At 36.6% G+C, this 21,078-nt stretch overlaps 1 protein-coding gene across 1 annotated transcript in view; it reads right to left on the bottom strand.

The window, feature by feature from the left end:
• Positions 1-1,553: 1,553 nt before the first annotated feature.
• The window catches only part of Tfpi (tissue factor pathway inhibitor), a 35,655-nt gene continuing 16,130 nt past the window's right edge, over positions 1,554-21,078 (bottom strand). Inside the window, exons 3-8 of the mRNA XM_051184364.1 lie at positions 18,546-18,743; positions 16,400-16,438; positions 12,127-12,303; positions 11,508-11,603; positions 2,983-3,162; positions 1,554-2,101 (exon numbers count right to left, since the gene is read on the bottom strand). Of these exons, the coding sequence (XP_051040321.1) occupies positions 2,010-2,101; positions 2,983-3,162; positions 11,508-11,603; positions 12,127-12,303; positions 16,400-16,438; positions 18,546-18,743 (782 nt within the window). The 3' untranslated portion in view covers positions 1,554-2,009. The remainder of the gene's footprint in view (positions 2,102-2,982; positions 3,163-11,507; positions 11,604-12,126; positions 12,304-16,399; positions 16,439-18,545; positions 18,744-21,078) is intronic.

The following is a 21,078-nucleotide window of genomic DNA, read 5'->3' as shown; positions in this document are numbered from 1 at the left end:
AGATTAAAATGTTGAATTTCATAAAAATTCATTCCTTTACTGAAATTGATGCTTAAACTTTTATTGAAATTGATACTTAAACTTTGTTTTTTATATTTATTTTTCACTATATTAAATAATGATTAAATGTGAACTATAATTTAATTAAAAAAAAACCCTCAGACAGCCTAGGCCTTACCCCAAATAACTTGACAGATTTTGATGATCCTTCATGAAAGGACTCAACCTCCCTAGGGAGGGGAGGGAGGGGAGGTGATGGGGGGGTCTGTGGGGGAAATGGGATGGAGAGGGAACTGGGATAGATATATAAAATAAGAAAAATATTAAATTAAAAAATTATAAATAATAAAGATACCCCCTCCTCAGTTTTCTTTCACCTCCTTGTCCACCTTCCCCTCTCCTCCCTGTTACCCTTTATAAAATAAATTGCTATGAACCACTCTGTCCCAGCCCTCTTTATTCAGGATTCCGAGTAATGCTTTCTAAGAAACTAATGGTGTTCCTGGAATAATCCAAGGGCTGGACCTGAGGGACTGAAAGAGTGGGGAATTTTATGTAGCATAAAGAATGCAGGAAACATAATCATGGCCTCTGTGTTCAAGTCAAAGAGCTTACAAAAGACTGGAATACCCAAAGACAATGAAAATAAATGAAGGCTAACTTCATAAAAAAAATAAGATAAAGTAATAACTGTGGATAGGAAATTAACACCCCCTATATGAGTAATTGACTAGTTTTGCAGCATTTCTCCTTTCTTCTGATGTGGGAATGGACCCCGTGTACTAAAATAGTTTGAACTGGAAGCATCTATATAATGTGTAGTTATATAATTTTTATTTAATAATTTTTTGCTTTATACAATAATTAATGCAATTGTTGGTGGAAATTCAAACTTAGAAAGCTTACATAGACTTTTAAAAGTATTTTTAAATTTATGTATACATATGTATCTTTGTATGTACCACATGTGCATGGGTGCCTGTGGAGATCAGAAGAGGACATCAGAGCACCTGGAGCTGGAGTTGCAGATGGCTGTTAGCCAGCCACCCAACACCCAAGTGCTGAAAAATAAGCTCATTCATGTCTCATGGGAAAGCATGAACCTACTCTTAGCTACTCACTCATGTCTTCTGCTCTTCCATGGATCTTTAAAGCATGTGTACTACTTTCTTTGACAAATAAGAAACCATAATGTAGCTGAGCATTAGTGGTGCACGCCTTTAATCCCAGCACTCAGGAGGCAGAGGCAGTCAGATCTCTGTGAGTTTGAGGCCAGCCTGGTCTACAGAGTAAGTTCCAGGACAGCCTCCAAAGCAATACAGAAAAACCAACCCTGTCTCGAAAAACCAAAAAAAAAAAAAAGAAAAGAAAAGAAAAGAAAATAGAAAGAAAGAAAGAAACCATAATGTATGAGTACACTTTTATAACTGAAAGAGACTATCAACAAGTTCTAAGTAAAGATGCAAATACAGAGTGAAGCAGGGACAATGATTTTTATTTGGTTTTACAACTCTGTACCTTTACGATAAAAAACCAGAAGTCCTTTAGTAAACACAGTCAAGTTTATTGTTCAGGGTAGAATATTGTATTTCTCACATCATTAAAAACAAAATTATTTGAGAAGGTTTAGACTATCAGAGTACATAATGTTCGTGATCAAAACAAATAAAGATATATCTTCAGTAGATGTTTGCCAATGGAAAATGAGATAACTGGTTCATGTGGTTAGTAGTATGAGAACTTGTAATTAAATGGAAAATTGTTTAAAAGGGACTGAGATAAAATTCACAGTAGCCAGTTAATAAATTACAGCTTTAAAAAAGTACATTGGCTAGATCAGAAAAGAAACACTAATGAATACACATTCTTAGCCGACAAAATGGCCTGGAAAATTAACTACTAATATTGTCATTAAAACTATTGTAGTAGAAGAATAGACATCATAGTAAAAATATCTTGTGAAATATTTAGTGAAATTAATGTAACAGTAATATGTTTATATCTTAACACTAATTAAATTTCCCATTCACTACTTTCATTGAAGGCTTCTTTTTTCTTGAGGTTTTAATTAGTCCTTCTTTTGATATTCTTTTGATGAAACCTACAAGAAGAACAATAAATTATAAGATAACAGTGAACAAAGAACACATAGGAATTTATCTCAAATTTTCTGTCTTTCATTTGTCTCTGTATTTTTGTAAAATAATCTATTTTTAAGAAAGTCATTTTGCCTGTGTGAAAGTCACCAAAACTTAGTAAGTATGCCATCATTCCGTTAAAAATACATGCTTATTTTTGTAAAAGGGTAGATATGTGATAAATGTGTGGTTACTAGAGTAACAGATTATTTTATTTAATTTCTATGTTCTTAGTAGTCTTTGTGTTCTTTGTATTATATCATTATTATATTTAGGAGAAAAGGAATCAAACTGTTAAAGTTTTGGTGTATTAAAAGAGAACTTACAAAGATTTTCATGTATTTCTTTAAAATAAATTCTTAGTTCTTAAACATTCAAGAAAGAAATTTGGGGCTGAGAGATGGCTCAGCCATTAAGAGCGCACTGCTCTTGCATAGGACTGACTTCAGCACCTAACACTCACTTTAGTCAGCTCATAAACACCTGCAACCTCACTTCCAGGGGATCTGACACCCTATTTAGACTCTGAAAACACCTGAACATACATGACATATCCACATCCAGACACACAGAAAAACAAATTAAAAATCTTTTTTAAAAAATTAAGATTTTGAATCTATTTGAAATTGATAATTATTCTGCAATACATATAAAGAACAATTATAGCTAGCATATCTACTAGTATTATCTAAGTTTAGTGGGTGGGAAGACAAATACTGACTAAGATATTATATGACTTCTTATACGTAAGGAAATATTTGTTGTTTCATAAGTTAAACTGTTTTATAATTTCAACATAATTATCATTCCAAACATTAGTGGTCTAATGGGAAGCATTTCATACCTCTTTTACATGCCCTAACACAGTCTTTTTTGGTAGTAAAATTATTATTATTTCCCCCACATCCAGTGTACTTAAATTGACGGCATTTCCCAATGGCTGAATTGTAGAAGAATCTTTTTTCATTGGCTTTACATAATCCACTGTCTGCTGGACTAAGACACCATGAAGGGCCATGATATTCTATAAATAAATAAATAAATAAATAAATAAATAAATAAATAGAGGTTTTTAAACCCAAAAATTTGTTAAGTTCTATGCATGGTGAATCTGAGCCTTCTTGTGATGTATTGCTTGCAGATTAGCCTGATGGCATGTCTTCTGAATAAAGCAGAATCCTGCAAAGATTAATACACAAGAAAGCCCAAGAGTTTCAATTCTCAGAATATGCTTAAACAAATTGAAATGTCCATAATACCATGATCTTTCTCCAATGAACAAAACAAAGCACATTTGATAAAAGGAAAGTCTATGGTTAGTGTTTATATGAAAAAATTAGTTATACACAATTAAAAGAAATCCTACTCAACAACTTACCTTTTGAAACTTCAACTATATATTTACAAAGACATATAAATTAGTATATATGAAATAACTTTTCCATAATAAGTCACTGGTTTGGAATAGATAGCTTAGTTTGTCAACAGAACCAACAAATGATCAAAAACCAAGAACATGCAACTAGGATGATAATAATAACTCGAGTGTGAAAAGTAGTTGGAGTTTAGTGATGCTTTGTAAAATTTCTTTGGTGATTTCTCTCAGGAAGGGTAAGCTGGTACTTCTCAGCTGTCCAGCTATGTCTGATGGTCGTAAACGAAGGTCATAAGTAAGGTGTTGGATGGTGGTGAACTATGAAAGAAAACTTCAGTGACATCAGCACATGCAGAGGAAACCTGGATAAATGTTCATGGACAGAAAATACCCATGGGCAGAAGAATCCAGTACCCAGTAAAGGCAAGCAGGCTATGCAGAAAGCAAGTAGCACATAAACCCTAGATGGAAAAAGACTGTAAAAGAATATAATTAAAGTGAATGACACATAAGGAAAGTCTTAATTTGATAAGCACATTTTTGTCACCTCCTGCCTTCTAGATATATGATTAGAAATCAGAATGCCTGAGCATAATAACTGACACACTGAGTGACTGAGGATGATGGAATAATACGTAAGAAAAATTTATAAAGGTAATGTGAAAAATGTAAGATTCATACTCACAGAAAGAATATTTAGTTTCATTTAGATCTTTGGCTAAATACATAAACACTGATTTTGAATGAAACCTTTAATATCTTCAAAGCTGTGTTCATACAATGTCTAGGCTACTATTTTATATTCTGCATCCTTGAACGTGAATGCTCTCCATCACAAACCTGAGTTAAGATCATGTGATGGGAATGGGCTCTAAAGGATCCAGCACATGCTAGCACTTTCTGCCATAAATAGTTTAAGAAAGTAATTCCAAAGGTAGAGGAGACATCGCAGTTGGGTCCTCCTTTGTCTAGCTACTCCAGTGGGTATCCTGTGTTTTTTCATTCCTCCCAAATTCAGATCTGAACTTCGCCTCCTTTGTCACCTGAACTTCCAAAGCCACCAGGCAAGGTCAGAAACAAAAGTGGCAGACTAGAAGCAACTGAATGGAATTGAGAAACAGAGGAATTTGTTACTTGTTTTATGGTTTTTGCCATTAAGCACAACATATATTTCATAACAAATTATATATAGAGGATATGTAATGTATTCATCATTTTCACTTTAGTGTTTCTATACAAGATGTGTCAGTCCACAGTAAGTTGCAGATAATGCATGTTAATGTATCAATATCTATAACTGTATCTTTCTTTAAAAATGTTAATTACTATATTTTAATAGCAATGCCCACCCTAAGGCCCTTAATGTCAGGACAGAAAAAATTTCATTCTCTGAGAGCAACTCCTTCTCCACTTAGCATATGACCTGATGAAAGTTTAGTATCATAATCAAAATCAAACACATTTCCAAATGAAGAAAAGTTAATTTGACTACTGTCCCTAGACTGGAAGTAAGAAGTAAGAATGTTACCAAGAGCCTACATCCCAGGTTCAAACTAGAACCAGAACAGGTATTTCTAGGGGAACATAACTCATGAAGTATAATGGCCACAGGTATAATGGGCACATAGGCTCTAACCTCTGTCTTCCTTTAACCATCTAACAATCCAGGAATATTCACAATTGACCAACAAACTCAGAAGCGTGAAAACAGGTTTAATGCAGCACTGTGCAGCAGAAGGGCATGGGTTGTATGAAAGCAGACAGTTAAGACCACAGGTGAACCAGAAAAAGCTTCATTGCCAATTTAACCACCCAGGACTTCACATTTCTGCCACCTATACACAGTGACTTCTGCCTACATGTCTAGCATAGTTCTGGGAGCTGGGGTCAGCACACAGATACACAGACCTCCTGTTATCACACACTCACTCGCTCCACTCAGAGGCATCTAACCCAAGAATGAACAGTGGCACCTGTTTATTTATCTATTTTGTTAGTCCTGATACCAGATCTACACAAATCCAATACAACATACCTTTGACAACATCAGCAATCATGTTCCTAATACTGGAAAGATGCTATTTTCAGAGTGGAGTATAATTTGAAATTCATCACTAAGTATTCAGTACTGTACATAGTAAAGTATTAAGATATACAAAACAATTTTCAATTTGGGAGTCTTTTCATAAAGTACTTGTTTTCCCAGAACATGAATTAAAGATGATATTGAAGTGAACTCCTTGTTTTTAAGATTATGTTAATGCTAACTATAATTCAATAATTTTAATATAAATGATAGGTAAAGTAAAGCAGACAGTTTCTGCAGAATGTTTAGAGTCCTTGAATGGCCATCTAATTAAATTTTCAGAAGTGAGGAAAATGGAATATGTTTGTATCCTGTGAAAAGATAAATCTGCCTGTGTTCAGTTACAAAGTTATTCTAAACATAGGTAGACACTCACCTATTTAAATAGACACTGATGTCTACAATAAAAGAAAATAGGTTTTGAAGTAGTTGCATAGTATGATTCTTTGGTCTAGATTATGATTAGTGACAAAAATTTAAGATAGAATAAAAAGACATTAACCTGCCTGGTTTCTCCTCATGTTCCAGCTATGATGAATTTTTTTAATTAAATAAAATTTATTGACAAATGAACAAGGATTTTTTTTCTTCTGTATGATATGATTGTGACCAAATTCTAATTCTAATGATCAAGCTACACAATAAAATTTGTGTACAAATAAAATTTGACTACAGTTAATTCAGTTCCCTACAGTGATAAATAAAATGCTACAGACTGAAACCCGCTCTAGTTGGCGTTGGACAATAAAGCCACTGTCTCCTTTGCTTTCCAGAAAACACACATCCATTGACTAGAAGGGAAGTTACTGAACCTGTAGAAACTGATACTACTTCAGTCAACATTAAAAAGCAGGCAAGGGCTGCTAAGCAATTTCTCAGATGATTAGTTCTCTTTCCCTTCATGTACTAGGCCACTTAGTGGAGAGTAAAATGTAGAGGCTGTATAGTCAGGAAATTTGAGATCAAAAGGTCGTAGGAAGAGACTATAAGAAATCTTTCCTGGTCCTTTTGTGCACCAGGGATACATCCTGGTTCCACTGTCTGAGGTCCCTTAGTCTGAATATGGCTAAGACCCATATTCAGGGGGGCCTGAGTCAATCCCATGCTGGCTTCCCAGCTATCAGTCTGGGGCCCGTTAGCTCCTCCTTGTTCAGGTCAGCTGTCTCTATGTGTTTCTGCAGCCTGGTCTTGTCCTCTCCATCTGCATCTGGGTTCTAGTTCGACTCAGTGTTTAGGTATGGGTGTTTGCTTCTGTTTCCAACAGGTATTAGATCAGGGCTCCATGCATAAGTTAAATGACCTGTCAGATCTACATGACCCCAACTGGATAGCATTGCCCTACATATGGAATTGGGGTGGGGGGGATGGGAGGGGAGGGTGGTTAGGGCAGAGAGGGTAAAAGGGAGGGAGGGAGAGGGAACTGGGATCGACATGTAAAATAATAAATTAAATAAAGAAGAAAGAAAGAAAGAAAGAAAGAAAGAAAGGAAGGAAGGAAGGAAGGAAGGAAGGAAGGAAGGAAGAAAGAAAGAAAGAAAGAAAGAAAGAAAGAAAGAAAGAAAGAAAGAAATCTTTCCTGGACAGGAAAGCCTACATTAAAAGGGAAAGAGAGAAACTAAGTAGGTGTTTGTTTGCTTTTGCCTAGAGGTTGACTAATCCATACTCAAAGTTCACTATGGTATCTATACTCAAGAATTTTTCTTGACAATCCAGAAAGCAAAAAGGCTTTAGACAATGACCATTATGAAATTTTCATGAACATATTTTTTAAGTATTTTACCAGGAAATATATGTTTGGAAAAATATACTTACAATCAGTACCATTTTCATCTTCAAATATTGTGCAGAGGGGCTGGAGAGATGGCTCAGCAATTAAGAACACCTGCTGCTCTTGCAGAGGACCCACGTGGCCATTTATCTGTGATTCCAGTCCAGGAACTTAAACTGGCTGCCTTAGGCAATGTACAGATGAGATGGGCAGACATACATGCATGCCAAACTCCCATACACACACAATAAAAATAAATTTAAATATACTATAGTGAGAACCCTGTATAGGAAATGCTATAAATAAAGGTGTATCACAGACCAATCACTTATTGTCTTCTGTTTGCTTGATATATTGGTTAGCTCTAATAGAAGAAAGGGATTTTAGCAATCGGAGTAGAATGGGTGAGAGCACAAAATGAGAGTATTCCTAGTTTATCTGGAGGAGTATGTTAGAAGGTCTAGACTAGTAAAGAACAGAGCATAACAAACAAAATAGTAGAGTATAAAACTAACTATAGGCAACTGAGGAAATCTGGAAGTGAAAAAACTAGTCTTCCCCGGAGAAGACTTGGGAGCAAGGATATTTACCATGGGATCTACATCATTGGTACCCACATTTTAAATTTCAACTTATCCCGCCATACCGCCTGTAAGATCTCATCACAAAAGCCTTCTCCTATCTGACAATTATATCTCTAAAGAACAAAACCACCCTCTTATTTTCATTCTTCCATTTCCAGGTTCTATTGCAATTTCCATTAGCCAGGTATTCAAATTTATAAATTTCACTTAAATTAGAAAGCACACAAATCTATGCCTCAGATCATAAAGGTGAATAGACAGATGTTTAACACCTCCAATGATCACAATAAAATCCAGAGACACAAAAGATAAAGCTTTATTTAATTAATTATGCTTGGAGTTTACAAGCACTGTGTGTTAAGATAACTATAATGAATTAATATTCTTCAATTCAAGGTTACAACTTTAACTGTATTAAAACTATTATAAAATATGCATTAATATCTTTGAACTACTTCTTTAACATCTATATATCTTAGGTGAATCTGGGTTTTAAAATTGTCTTAAAATCAATATTCTCATAATAACAACACGGATAAAGAGTTTTACATGCTATTACAGGATTTTAAATACCGTATGACATACTGCATTCCACATGAGGCAAAGAAAGACCTGGAGGCTGAGAGAAACTGCATGCTTTTTTTCCAAGGGTACAAAGCAAGTGGGGAAATTAAAGAACTGGAATTAAACTCAAATTCCAATCACAAAGCCAATGTTCTAGCCAACCATGAGGCATCACTCTAAAGCCGAGTAGAAAATACTTCTAGACTTATTGGGCAAATACCTCAATAATTTTATCGGATAAAGTTTGTGACACTTCATTATTTATCATCTCCAAATCCCTTCTCCCCATCAGTCTCTGATCAAAACAATCTAAATGTGCCTCATGCACTGTCATATGGATGAATTGGTGTTCAAGTCTGAACAGGAGGAAAGTGCCTAATTGAAACAGAAAACCTAATAAGGAGGCTGGAAACCAGCCTTGGGGGCAGCAATGGTGAGCCAAATAGCTATCCAACATCTGAAGGCAGGGATCATTAGGTTGGCATGTTCAACCTGGCCTCATTCTAGAAATCACAAAGCATAGCCCAGGCCTTTATGTCTCTGTGATCAGATGCATACCAGTGAGTAAGCCCCTGGCATTCGTACAACTGGAAACCGGGAACACAGCCCTGTGGTATTGTGAAAGGTAGAGTTGTGAGCTCTTTAGTGGCACTCATTTCTCCAGAGATCGTCCAATCTTTAAAGATAAAAATGACACTCAGAGAATTAAGACTTAGAGTAGTGCAGACTTTTCTAAACCTAATCCTTTTGTTGTCAATACAAAATTCATATTCCAATATGGCTATCCCTACAGTTTTAAGAAAAAGAAATCTTAACAAATTAATAGTGATAGTAGTTTGGTCTGTGTTACTATGCAACTAAGTTTTGGTTGTAGTTTATAATTGTCACAAACTTAAATTTCTATTGTTTTATTCAGTACAAATGCCATTTAAACTAATCTGATTGACAGTGAAATTGTCCACTTCATCTTTTGTAAAAGTATCTGTTGACGTTTGAAAAACATTTCTCTAGAAGGCTCTGCTGTCTGGGACAACCATTATCTTTGATTAGACTCAAAATTGTGAAGAGATTTGCCAGGTAGGAAGGGTGACAGCTGCGATTTTGGCAGAGGCAGAGTGCCACATTTTTGTTTCTTGCCAGCACTCCTGCCAGGAAGTAGAAGGCCTGATGTGAGCTCTGCTAACGCTGTCTATTTATGGAAAGCCAGCTTGCCAGGGTGTCAGCACAAGCTACCAGATTTACTATGCAGGAACACGTAGGATGAGATACATTCTATGCTTCTCAGTGAGAATACATCTGAAGGCCACCGTACTTGCTTCAAATTGTGTGTGCTTGCCGATGAAATGAGGGTTACAGCACTGTCCACAGCACTCATGATTTTGTGGGGTATGCATTTAAATGTGTAACTCCTTAGTTGGTAGGGGGGATATTTTCTTCCCAGAACATTTACGTGATTACATATAATCATTATCTTCCAAGAGAACATAGAAGTAATATTCTATTGCAGTGGTGACATTTAATTATTGGATAGCTTCTCTGTCAACATTACTCCTCTTCCAGAAGGCCAATGATAATAATCTATATACACATATATATGTATTTAATTTTTCCACCATTTTCTGTGTATGTGGAGTTTGGCCCTAGGTCATGTGTTAGATTGAGTCAGGAGAAAGTTTCAAGTGGCCATGAGGTCTTCTTTTTTACATCTAGTCACTCTCCCTGGACCTGGTGGCTGGCATGAAGCAGTATGGCCCTGGGTCAGTACTTGGGTGATCATTTTCTCATTCAGAGACCAAGTGCTGGAGACTGGGATAGCAGTAGGCTTTTGAAGTCTAACCAAAGACGAGTGTTTTCAAAATATCATAAAGGTGTTGTAGTCCCAAGGCAACTGTTAAGAGATGATGTATAGAAGAAAAGTCGGCTATGAGAATTTAGAAAATTATTTATTTTTCTTCCAAGAAAGGTCAAGTCTACCCCCAAAGACCCAGAACCAATATGATTATTCTTCCTCTCTTAGTTATAAGTTTACCAGTTACACATAGTAGAAGACTATACTAACTAAAATGTTAATGTTAAAGCTTTATTAGTTATGAGTATAAAAACATCAAGTATCTAAATATTAAGTAAACCCAAAGGTAATGCATAATAGGCTATACATAGAACATTATCCAACCCTAAAGATAAAAAGTGTGAGTACATGAATGTAGAAGGCGTTCAGAAAGACGTGGTAAGTATAATCAGCATTCTTCCAACCACCATTTGTTCCTTCTTTTGTAACTGTGAATCACAAAATTAATAAATAAAACATGTAAGTCATCTATCGTATGCTTAACATTGAGACAAATGCTGGAACAGAGACAGGTGATAAATAGTCATACTCAAAACCTTGTAGCATAGTAACTTAAGCAAAGCAAACACATCAAATGATAGCCATGTTAAATGAATCTGATTGGGTAGCCAGAGTAAAGGCAGAGAAAGGAGGCTTCTATACAATAGTGAATCCATAGGCAAATAGATGAGCAGGCCAGTGAATACCAGTTGGGGAAAAAAATGCATAGGACAGTTTGGGGAATGAACATGGATAACTTCTGATTAAGAATAATGACAATGGATGGAAAGTCTTATATTTAAAAGCTGATTTTTTAAAATATGGCATAGCTAAAAAGCAAACAGAAAATGTTGACAAATTCAAACTAAGTAACGAGGCTAAATTAAACAAGCAAAGAACACATCATTTGTACATTTCTACATGTTTCATACACATTTCTACATGTTACACACACAGAAGCCCTACTTCAAAGCATATCTTTTAAAAAAAAATTAAGAAAAATGACTACTTTTATGAGATTAGGTGCCTTAAACACATCAAATATCTCTATTTTAACATACCCTCAAATAATAAAATCATTATTCTTTAAAAAAAGATACACACATCCAATTCTATTGTTGCCATAACATATTCATAAAATAATAATAAAAATAAGGTTCTTACCCCAACGTCTGTGCGCTTTGGTAGATTGGGAGATCAAAGTGTTATTTGCAGTACTGAGATCAGGTGGTGCAGAAGTGTTTACCTGTAACTCATTCCCTGGGGAAGAAACAATGTGAGCCATCATAATCTGAAAGCACAACAGAATCTCCTATTTTTGTATACAGGCAAATGCAACTGTTGGCTTAAGGACAGCAGACTTTTTGTTGTTCTAAATTAGCAAATAAGGAAGTTTAAATACATATGCAAGTTGAGATTTCCATTAGTAATTTTGTAGCTAGTGACCAAAATCCTGCAACACTTCATTCATCAGGTTTCCTTTTCTTGTTTTTTATGAGTAATTATCAACCCTCATATTGTATAAGAATAAGAGGTTTCAGCAGTCCTATACTGCTGAATGTACTGAATGTATATTGCAGTACTCTGAGAACTATACGAGATTTAGGGTAACTGCAGAGATGTGTTGATTATTTGTATTTATTTTTTTAATCAGGACAGGGAATCTCTTTCAGACCTAGTTTCTGTTTGTGCAGCATGAACAAAATCTGGATACACCCTCAAGGACTCCTCATCTGAAATGATCCCTGTAAAGGGACCCAAATGACATAAGAAATGAACTCACCGGTATCCTCACAGGTGATCTTGCAGGAATCCAAAGTCTCAAAGTTATTGAGGTTGCCTAGGCACCCACCATACTTGAAGCTCTCACACTGCTTGGACTGGTTGTTATAAAAGTACCTAGTAATGAGACCTCGGCAGATCCCAGGGTCCTCTTCCAAGAAGCAGAAATCTGGCTTCTCTATAAACAGCAAAACACATCAGAAAGAGATACTCTTATTACCACTTAATTATTTTCATAAAATTTATAATCATCTTATTTAGAAGATAAATTTAAAACCAATTTTAAAAGTTTAAAGGCTAAACTAGAAGATAATTGTTATCTCATTAAAAAATAAATAAAATAACTTTATTAAGAACTGAACTATTATCTAAAGATGAAACTATGTCTTATATTTTTATCTGGTATTTCAGTTCTATATTTCTTATATTTGATTACAGAGAATTATGATCAACATTTTTATGAACCAATAAAATAAAGGATAGTGGGTTATTTGATATACACTGACCTTGTTCTAAAAGTACAAAGTATTATGGTAAGTATTGCTTTAATTATTTCTATTAAGTTTAATGTACTGATATTAAAGAAAGATCTGCTGAAGTTTTGGAAACTACTAGGGAAGGAGTGCTATGTTAGTTCATTAAGGGTGCTATAGAGGCTTTAAACATTAGAAAGGATCTTAGAGGTACGGAAGTTGGCCTGGCTATTCTTGGAAGTTCCTGAATTCTTATGCTGGAATTAATATCTGTGCTCAGTATAGCATCCTTCACTGTTGGGTCTCTCCCTCCCTACCTACCCTCTCTTTTTTTTCTTCTTCCAAGCACTGGACCAAACCAACAATGTAGAGTCAGAAAGGAAATACATGTTCAGGGATTAGAAGAGCTTTTGCACAGTCTAATACCCTTTCTTTGTTCACGTTCCAAAAAAGGCTAAACACAGCTGTCACAAAATCTGCAAAATTGTGACCTACATTACAATCTCTGTCTACATGCATACTGTGAAGAGAACTGAGCTAGTTTTCAAATGTATTAAGCTCAAAAGTCTTATTGCACAGGAATATTTTAGACACAGTTCCAATTCCTCCATTTTCTCCTATATATTTCTGTGGTAGCAAAATGAACTATGATACCCTTCCATGTCTTAAAGCAACTTGTTTTTTTATATAAGGAAGTCAGTGCTCACAAGTGTTCTACAATCAAAAGAGCATGCTTTCCAAGCATTTCAGACACATAGTCTAGAGCTCCTAAGCTGGAAGAGACCTGAAAGTCTCCTCTCTGAGGATTGGTTCTCATAGTACCAGAATGTACCATTCAAGCTTCCAAAGGAGGAAGGTGACCAAAAGTCCTACCCTGCTACATCTATAAACAAAACTGACCAGACAACAGTATCTTGATGGTAACCAACAGGTCTTAAGACCCCACTAAATGAAACTCATGCCTGATTCAAAAACCTAGACAACTACCCAGAGATAATGAAGTCATGGATCTTAGAGAACCTATAACAACTTTACTAAATCAGCACAATCCCAATCTCAATATTCACACAAGTGTCATCCTCGCCCCGAATCAAGGAAACTTCTATTTGCAACAGGAGACTATTACAGAAAACTACACCTAATCTAAATGCAAATTTATGAAGATCAATCCCAACTGATGTATCTACAACATAAATCCTGCACCTAAGGCTAAGGGATCATTGTGGAAGAGTGAGTAGAATGAATGTAAGATTCAAGGTTACAGAGAGTTTACTATGAGACTGTCTCTCCTAGGAAAGTCAGAAGCTACACTGATAAAGTCCCGCCAAAATGTGCTGAACAAGAACAATGACAACAGACATATTAAACATGGATCTGGAGAGAGCCATGAGTTCTTGTCCCTACACAAAGGACTACAGGCAATTGGGGAAAGCCGAGAATGTAGAATTCATCTCCAGGAAAGAGCACACCAATTAATTATCTAATACCAAATGGTCAGCCCTGAAAACTGTGGGGGGGTGCATATATGTACCAATGGGATTGAATTAAAGACCCTGTCGTAAATCCACACACCTATGAACACTTAATTTTTTACAAAGAAGCTGAAATTATACTATGGAAAAAAGAAAGCATCTTCAACAAATGATGCTGGCATAGCTGGATGTTTGCATGTAGAAGAAGCTAGATCCATATTTATCACCCTGCACAAAACTCAAGTCCAAGTGGATGAAAGACCCCAATGTGAATCCCAATGTGGGAAATAGCCTTGAATGCATTGGCACAGAAGACAATTCCTGAATAGAACACCAGCAGGACAGACACTGAGGTTGGTAATTAATAAATGGGACTTCCTGAAACTGAAAGGCTTCTGTAAGGCAAAGGACATGGTAAATAAAATGGCAGCCTACAAAATGGAGAATGATCTTTACCAACCTCACATCTGACAGGGGGGCTGATCTACAAAATATGTAAAAGAATTCAAATTACCAAATAATCCAAGTAAAACATGGGGTACAGATCTAAATAGAATTCTCAACAGAAGAATGTCAAATGACCAAAAGACATTTAAAGAATTGCTCATCATTCTTAGTCATTAGGAAAATGCAAATCAAAACAACTTTGAGACACCATCTTACACCTGTCAGAATGGCTAAGATCAAAAACACTGATGACACTTATGCTGAAGAGGATGTGGAGTAAGAGGAACACTCCTCCACTGCTGGTGGGAGTCAAGCTTGTAGAGCCACTTTGGAAATCAGTGGTTTCCCAGAAAATTGGGAATCAATCTACCTCAAGACCCAGCTATACCAATCTTGGGCATATACCCAAAGGATATTCAATGACACCACAAAGACACTTGCTCAACCATGTTCATAGCAGCTTTATTCATAATAGCCAGAACCTGGAAACAACCTAGATGCCCCTCAACTGAAGAATGGGATAAAGAAAAATGGAGTATTATTCAGCAGTAAAAAAAAAAATGACATCATGAAATTTGCAAGAAAATGAATGGAACTAGAAAAAAATCATCCTGAGTGAGGTAACCTATACCCAGAAAGACAAACATTCATAAGTGGATATTAGAAATAAAACAAGGGATAACTAGGCTACAATCCACAGCCCCCAGAGAAGTTAGGTAACAAGGAGGATCCTAAGAAGGATACATGGATTTCCCCAGGAAGAGAAAAAGAGATGAGATCTCCTGGATAAACTGGGGGTAGGGAATATAGGGATGGGAGTGGAGGGGAGGGGATGGAGGGGATGGGAACATAAGGGATAAGGTTGGGGGTGGGACACAGGAGGTGAGTAATGAAAGACATACCTTGATAGAGGCGGCCATTTGGGGATTAGGGAGAAACCTGGTGCCAGGAATCCACAAGCTAAGTATCCTAGCAATAGTGGAGAAGGTGCCTAAACTGGCCTTCTGTAATCAGATTGGTGACTACCCTAATAGTCATCACTGACTCATGACTGACAGCTGGGGAACTACATAAGACCTAACTAGGCCCTCTGAATGTGGGTGACGGTTGGGTGGCTTGGGCAGCTTATGGGGCCACAAACAGGAGAACCAGTATTTACCCCTAATATATGAACAGGCAACTTTTGGAGCCCATTCCCTGTGAAGAGATATCTTGCTCAGCCTAGATAGCAGGGAGGGTCTTAGTCCTGCCTCAAGTGATGTGAGAGGCTGTCTTGATTCCCCATGGAAGGTCCTGGGGAATCCACTCTCTGAGGAGTGGATGTGGGGGTGGGTTGGGGAGAAGGTGAGGAGATCAGGAGGATGGGAGGAAGAGGGAACTGGGATTAGGATGTAAAGTAAGATTGTTCTAAAAATAAAGGGGGAAAAAATAGCCTGTGTCACTCTAGGCAGCATTTCCCAGCCTTCCTGCTGGGACCTTTAGTAAAGTTCCTCATGTTGTGGTGACCCCCCCCCCACTATAAAATTATTTTCATTGCTACTTCACAACTGTAATTTTGCTACTGTAATGTAAATATCTGACACGCAGGATGTCAGATATGCCACCCCTATGAAGAGAGTTGTTTGACCTCCCTGAATGAGGTCACAGCCCACAGTTTGAGAACAAATTCTCTAGAGAGGTTGTGATACAAAACTCATGGCCCAAAATTCAGCCTCACTACTGAACAGGGCCTGTGATGTCTAAGTTTTCACTGTATCCACGTAAGGGAGCATTACCCCTGATGTCATGTAGATTCGGTCAACCTGAAGCAGAGATATACAAAAACTGAATACCCAGCTGTCTTAGATGAATGCTACCAATTTTCACAAAAGGGAAAGTTCACCTGCTCCAGATGTAGTCTTTACAGCCGTCTTTTTATAATCTGCAAGAGAAAGTATGTGAATTAATGGCCATCACTTATAATGTCATATTATGAACTTGACCTTAAACTAGAACAACTACATGATCCCATTGTCTTAATGACTCAAGATTATTTTTATTCATAGATTGCTATAATCAGCCCTTTTTTGCTTGTTTTATTATTGCTATTATTGGTTGTGGTAGTGTATATGCAGAGTCTTTTAAATGCTATTTAAAAGTCTACCACTAAATTGAACCTCCAGCTCCCATGCCCTTTTCTTGAAAATTATTTTAACTGATATATAAAAATGTAGACTTATACATAGTAATAGGGTGTTGTGTCATATTTCAATACACATGTATATTGAGTAATATTTAGGTGAGGCTAAATGTATCTACCCCTCAACTACATATCAACTCTTTTTGCTGAAATCTTTTTAAGAACTCTTCCATGCAGCTTTTGGAATATATAATATCTTGTTGCCTGTAGCTCCCCTACTATGCATTAGCATCAGGTAAAACTATCATTGATAAAATTTATAAACATTGATAAAATGTTGTAAAATTATGACTTGACTACAAAGTAAGTATCCACTAAAGTTTAATGATCATTATTATTTGTTTTATAGTCCTACATCAGTAAAAGCAACACCAAAGCTAGGTTAGGTAAAGTTTACAGGGCAGGGATGAAATTTTGATTTTTTTTTCTACAGTATTAAAATTGCAGTAAGAATGACTCATTTCACCCACACATAAACACTGAGTCGAAGTAGAACCCAGATGCAGATGGAGAGGACAAGACCAGGCTGCAGAAACACATAGAGACAGCTTACCTGAACAAGGAGGAGCTAACGGGCCACCAGACTGATAGCTGGGAAGCCAGCATGGGACTGACTCAGGCCCCCCTGAATATGGGTCTTAGCCATATTCAGACTAAGGGACCTCAGACAGTGGAGCCAGATGTATCCCTGGTGCACAAAAGGACCTTGCAAACATATCCCCCATGGAGGGATACTGCCTTAATCTAGAGACAGGAGAGAAGCCCTAGTCCCTACTTCACATGACCTGTCAGATCTACATGACCCCAACTGGATGGCATTCCCCTACATATGGAATTGGGGTGGGGGGGAAGGGAGGGGAGGGTGGTTAGGGTGCATGTGGGAGGACAGAGAGGGTAAAAGGGAGGGAAGAAGGGAGGGAGGGAGAGGGAACTGGGATCGACATGTAAAATAATAAATTAAATTAAAAAAAAATGCTTTGACTCCAAAATTTAAGTTCAAAAACAAGTTACTGGGGAAAAGGATTTCTATTTTTGTTTCCACAGAAAATGAAAAGTTGTGGATTCCTTCCAGACTAATGTGGTTTGATCAAGCCAGACCACCTGAAACAGATTACCAGGTGATCCTACATTCAAAACAGCTGGACAAAGCAGCCTTACAGACTACAGCCAGGATTTCTGCATCTTCTTAGAATCCCCCATGACAGCGCCCCTTACCAGCAGGAAGTAGTTTGGAAAGAACAACGCCCAAATTCCCAAATATTGTCTATAAATGTTTGTTTTCATTTAAATGGATTTGGTTATATAAAATAAATAAATAAATTTTAAAAAATTTTAAAAAAAGGCAAAGTTCTAAACTCTGGCTTGGATCAGGAAAAATAAAAAAAGAATGACTTTTCTAGGTCAGGCTTAGAAGTGCTAAGCTGACTGGCATTGTAAAAATCTGTATGTGTTAATATATTTATCTTTGGAGCCTGACATTCAGTTCCGTGATTCTGGGGAGAGTGTGGGGAGAGCATTCTGTTTATAAAAGCGCAGCCAAGTCTGTGTGAAAAACAAGTCTCTTCCTGCCAACCCAGCTCCAAGGTAAGTTAACTGTACTCATTACATTGCCCCTATGAGGTCTTCCTTCCCTTCCCACCGTAAGGGAGATCCTAACATAAGAAATGAGGCTTCATAATTGTATAACTGACACAAAGAAATCAAAAACAACAGCTGACTAGGAAATCTAGAAGTGTAAACAATGGGATTTCTTGGGAAATAGCACCGTTTTTCTAAAATTACTAAATTTGCATGTAGGCCGAGTAAGCACACAGGCTCTTGTGCCACAGGCTCCCTGGAAACCACCTACCTATGATGCATGTTTCCTTACACTCTTCAAGGGTGTCAAATCGATTTTTGTTTCCTCTGCATCCCCCATATATAAACTCTTCACATTGATGAGTTAAAATATTGAAAAAATAATTCCTTATCATGGCTTTGCACGGCCCATCTTCTACTTGCATTGAGCAAAATGTATGTTTCGGTTTCATTGGTGGCTGTTCCAAAACTAGAAGGTAAGAATAAAAACATCACGTCTAATTCTCTACCGACACAGTGATAATGTCCGTGCTGTCATTTTGTCAAATACATAAGTAACTTTCACTCTCAATTTTTGAATAAGAAAATTAAAACAGAAAAGTAAAGTTATTATGAGTTCAGTGGAAATAACAACCTGAGTGTCTATATATGTTCCATGTCTTTGATAATCTATTAATGACCCTTGAAGAAGGCTCATGAAGCTTTAAATGAAATAAACTAATTCGTCCCCTAGAGGGCAGCAGTGCTCTGCTAAATTAAAGCTATCAGCACATGAATGGACATGGTTTCAATGTTTTCATATAAAGACATTTTAAAACAAATTATAAATTTGCAGACAGATGATAATCAGGTAATAAATTAATTTTTAAAATTTCTTGCAATTTTAAAACAAGAACTTTTGGAAAATATTCATATCAATTTGATTTAGATTGCTTTCTAGTATCTTCTATTTGTATTCTGTTATTACAGTTATATATACTAAACTAGTATCTTTTCTAGGTATATTTTAATTATGATAAGATTCTAACAAAGAAATTGGAATGTTCTCATTTATTTTTCTGCTTATTTGTTTACTTATTTGTGTTCATTTATGTCTCCAGATATGCTTACGTGGAGGAATACACATACACCCTGACTTTTTTTTCAAGTACTGTCTATCTCTCACTAGCCAGGAACTCAAAAGATAGGCTAGGCTGGCTGGCTTGCTCTCTGGACAGTAGGCTCCAGGAATCTGCCTTTCTCTGTCTTCCCACTATTGGGCTAACAAACATGCACCATCAAGATCTAGCTTTCTTTCTTTTTTTTTTTTTTTTTTTTTTTTTTTTTGACAGAGATTCTAGAATACAACTCAGGTCTCAGTCTTGCAAGAGAAGCACATTACATCTCCCCAGCCTAGTCATTTATAGGACTAATAAAATTACAGTTAGACAGCTATGGTGGTTGGGGTTAATGATCTACTTGCAGAACCCAGAGCCTGTGAGAGATGGCTACTGAGCAGGCCTGGGGTATAGGTGGGAGAATACTGATTATGTAAATTGACTGGGAGGACCTGTCCACTGAAATTGCTCCCACTCTTTGGGCTGGGAACTAGGCAGTTAAGGGAAAGGTGAGTTAGGTACAGACTTTGTATTTCTGCTCCCTAACTGATTTATACAAGACCTTGCTTACTGAAATTTCGTGTGTGTGTGTGTGTGTGTGTGTGTGTGTGTGTGTGTATGTGTGTGTGTTCAGGAAAACACCCTAAGTTCAATATGCTATTTAATAATTTTGCCACAAGAGGGTGAGAGTGTACCACAAAATTTTGGGGGTTTTTTGTTTGTTTGTTTGACTTTGTTGTTGTTGTTTGTTTGTTTGTTTGTTTTTGTCTGTTTTTGTTTTTCAAAGCAGTCTATGTAGTTACACTAATAACAGAAAATTTTTTCTGCGTAATTACAATTTCCCAGAACTTTTTTATAAAAGTATCTATGATCCCAACTTCATGATGTGGGTGTTATCTTCATCTTACCAAAAAAAAAAAAAAAATGCAGAAAGTAACTAAGTTGATCCAATTTATACCAACAAATGATAGAATTGACCCTCGCATGTTGTTATAGTAGGTACATTACACAATCTTAATAAGAATAATATTGTCACAAACCTGTATGACAGAGATGTTCAAGATGGCATTTGGGTTAAACAATTAAATTTAATAATGTGATTTCCACTCAATAGCATTCTGAGGATTTGCTTTATAAAGTCGGAAATCATTTTCCTGTGAAAATATCTGGTACTGAATTTTAGTTCCCTTCTCTATGTCTTTGGGGGGAAAAAAACAGTCTTAATAGAATATGGGTCATGGGGATGTCCTGATTGTTAGAACACCACCATCCTGGAGATTATTAGGTTATTTACTAAGAGCCTACATGATGTGTGCCTCTGGGTATGGCAAAATTAATTAAAAATTTAACAAAAAAAAAAAAAAACCTAGATAAGACCATGCAACTCACTAATCAAAAGAACTTGACATCTACAGTAAAATCAAGCTGTAGCTAGGTATGGGACCCCTGCCTGCAATCCTAGCCCTCTGCAGCAGAAGGAAAGGCTCGTGAGTGCAAAGTCAACGTTAGTTCGTAAGGTCACCACTTAGGTAGTGAGAACCCTCCAGAAACTGAGAATTTAAGGTTTTCCTCTTGGCCACCATTATTCCCTTCCATCCATAAGTTTCAGGCTCAGAAAAACGTATTTACCCAACCTTTGTTAAAAGAGAATACACTGAACCAACTCACCAGAGATGCAAGTGTATGTATGGGACTTCATATAGATGT

Source organism: Phodopus roborovskii, unplaced genomic scaffold (assembly GCF_943737965.1).
Source record: "Phodopus roborovskii unplaced genomic scaffold, PHOROB, whole genome shotgun sequence".
Classification (NCBI taxonomy): Eukaryota; Metazoa; Chordata; class Mammalia; order Rodentia; family Cricetidae; genus Phodopus; species Phodopus roborovskii.
Note: the sequence above shows the minus strand (reverse complement) of the source record. Positions and strands in the feature narration are given on the sequence as shown.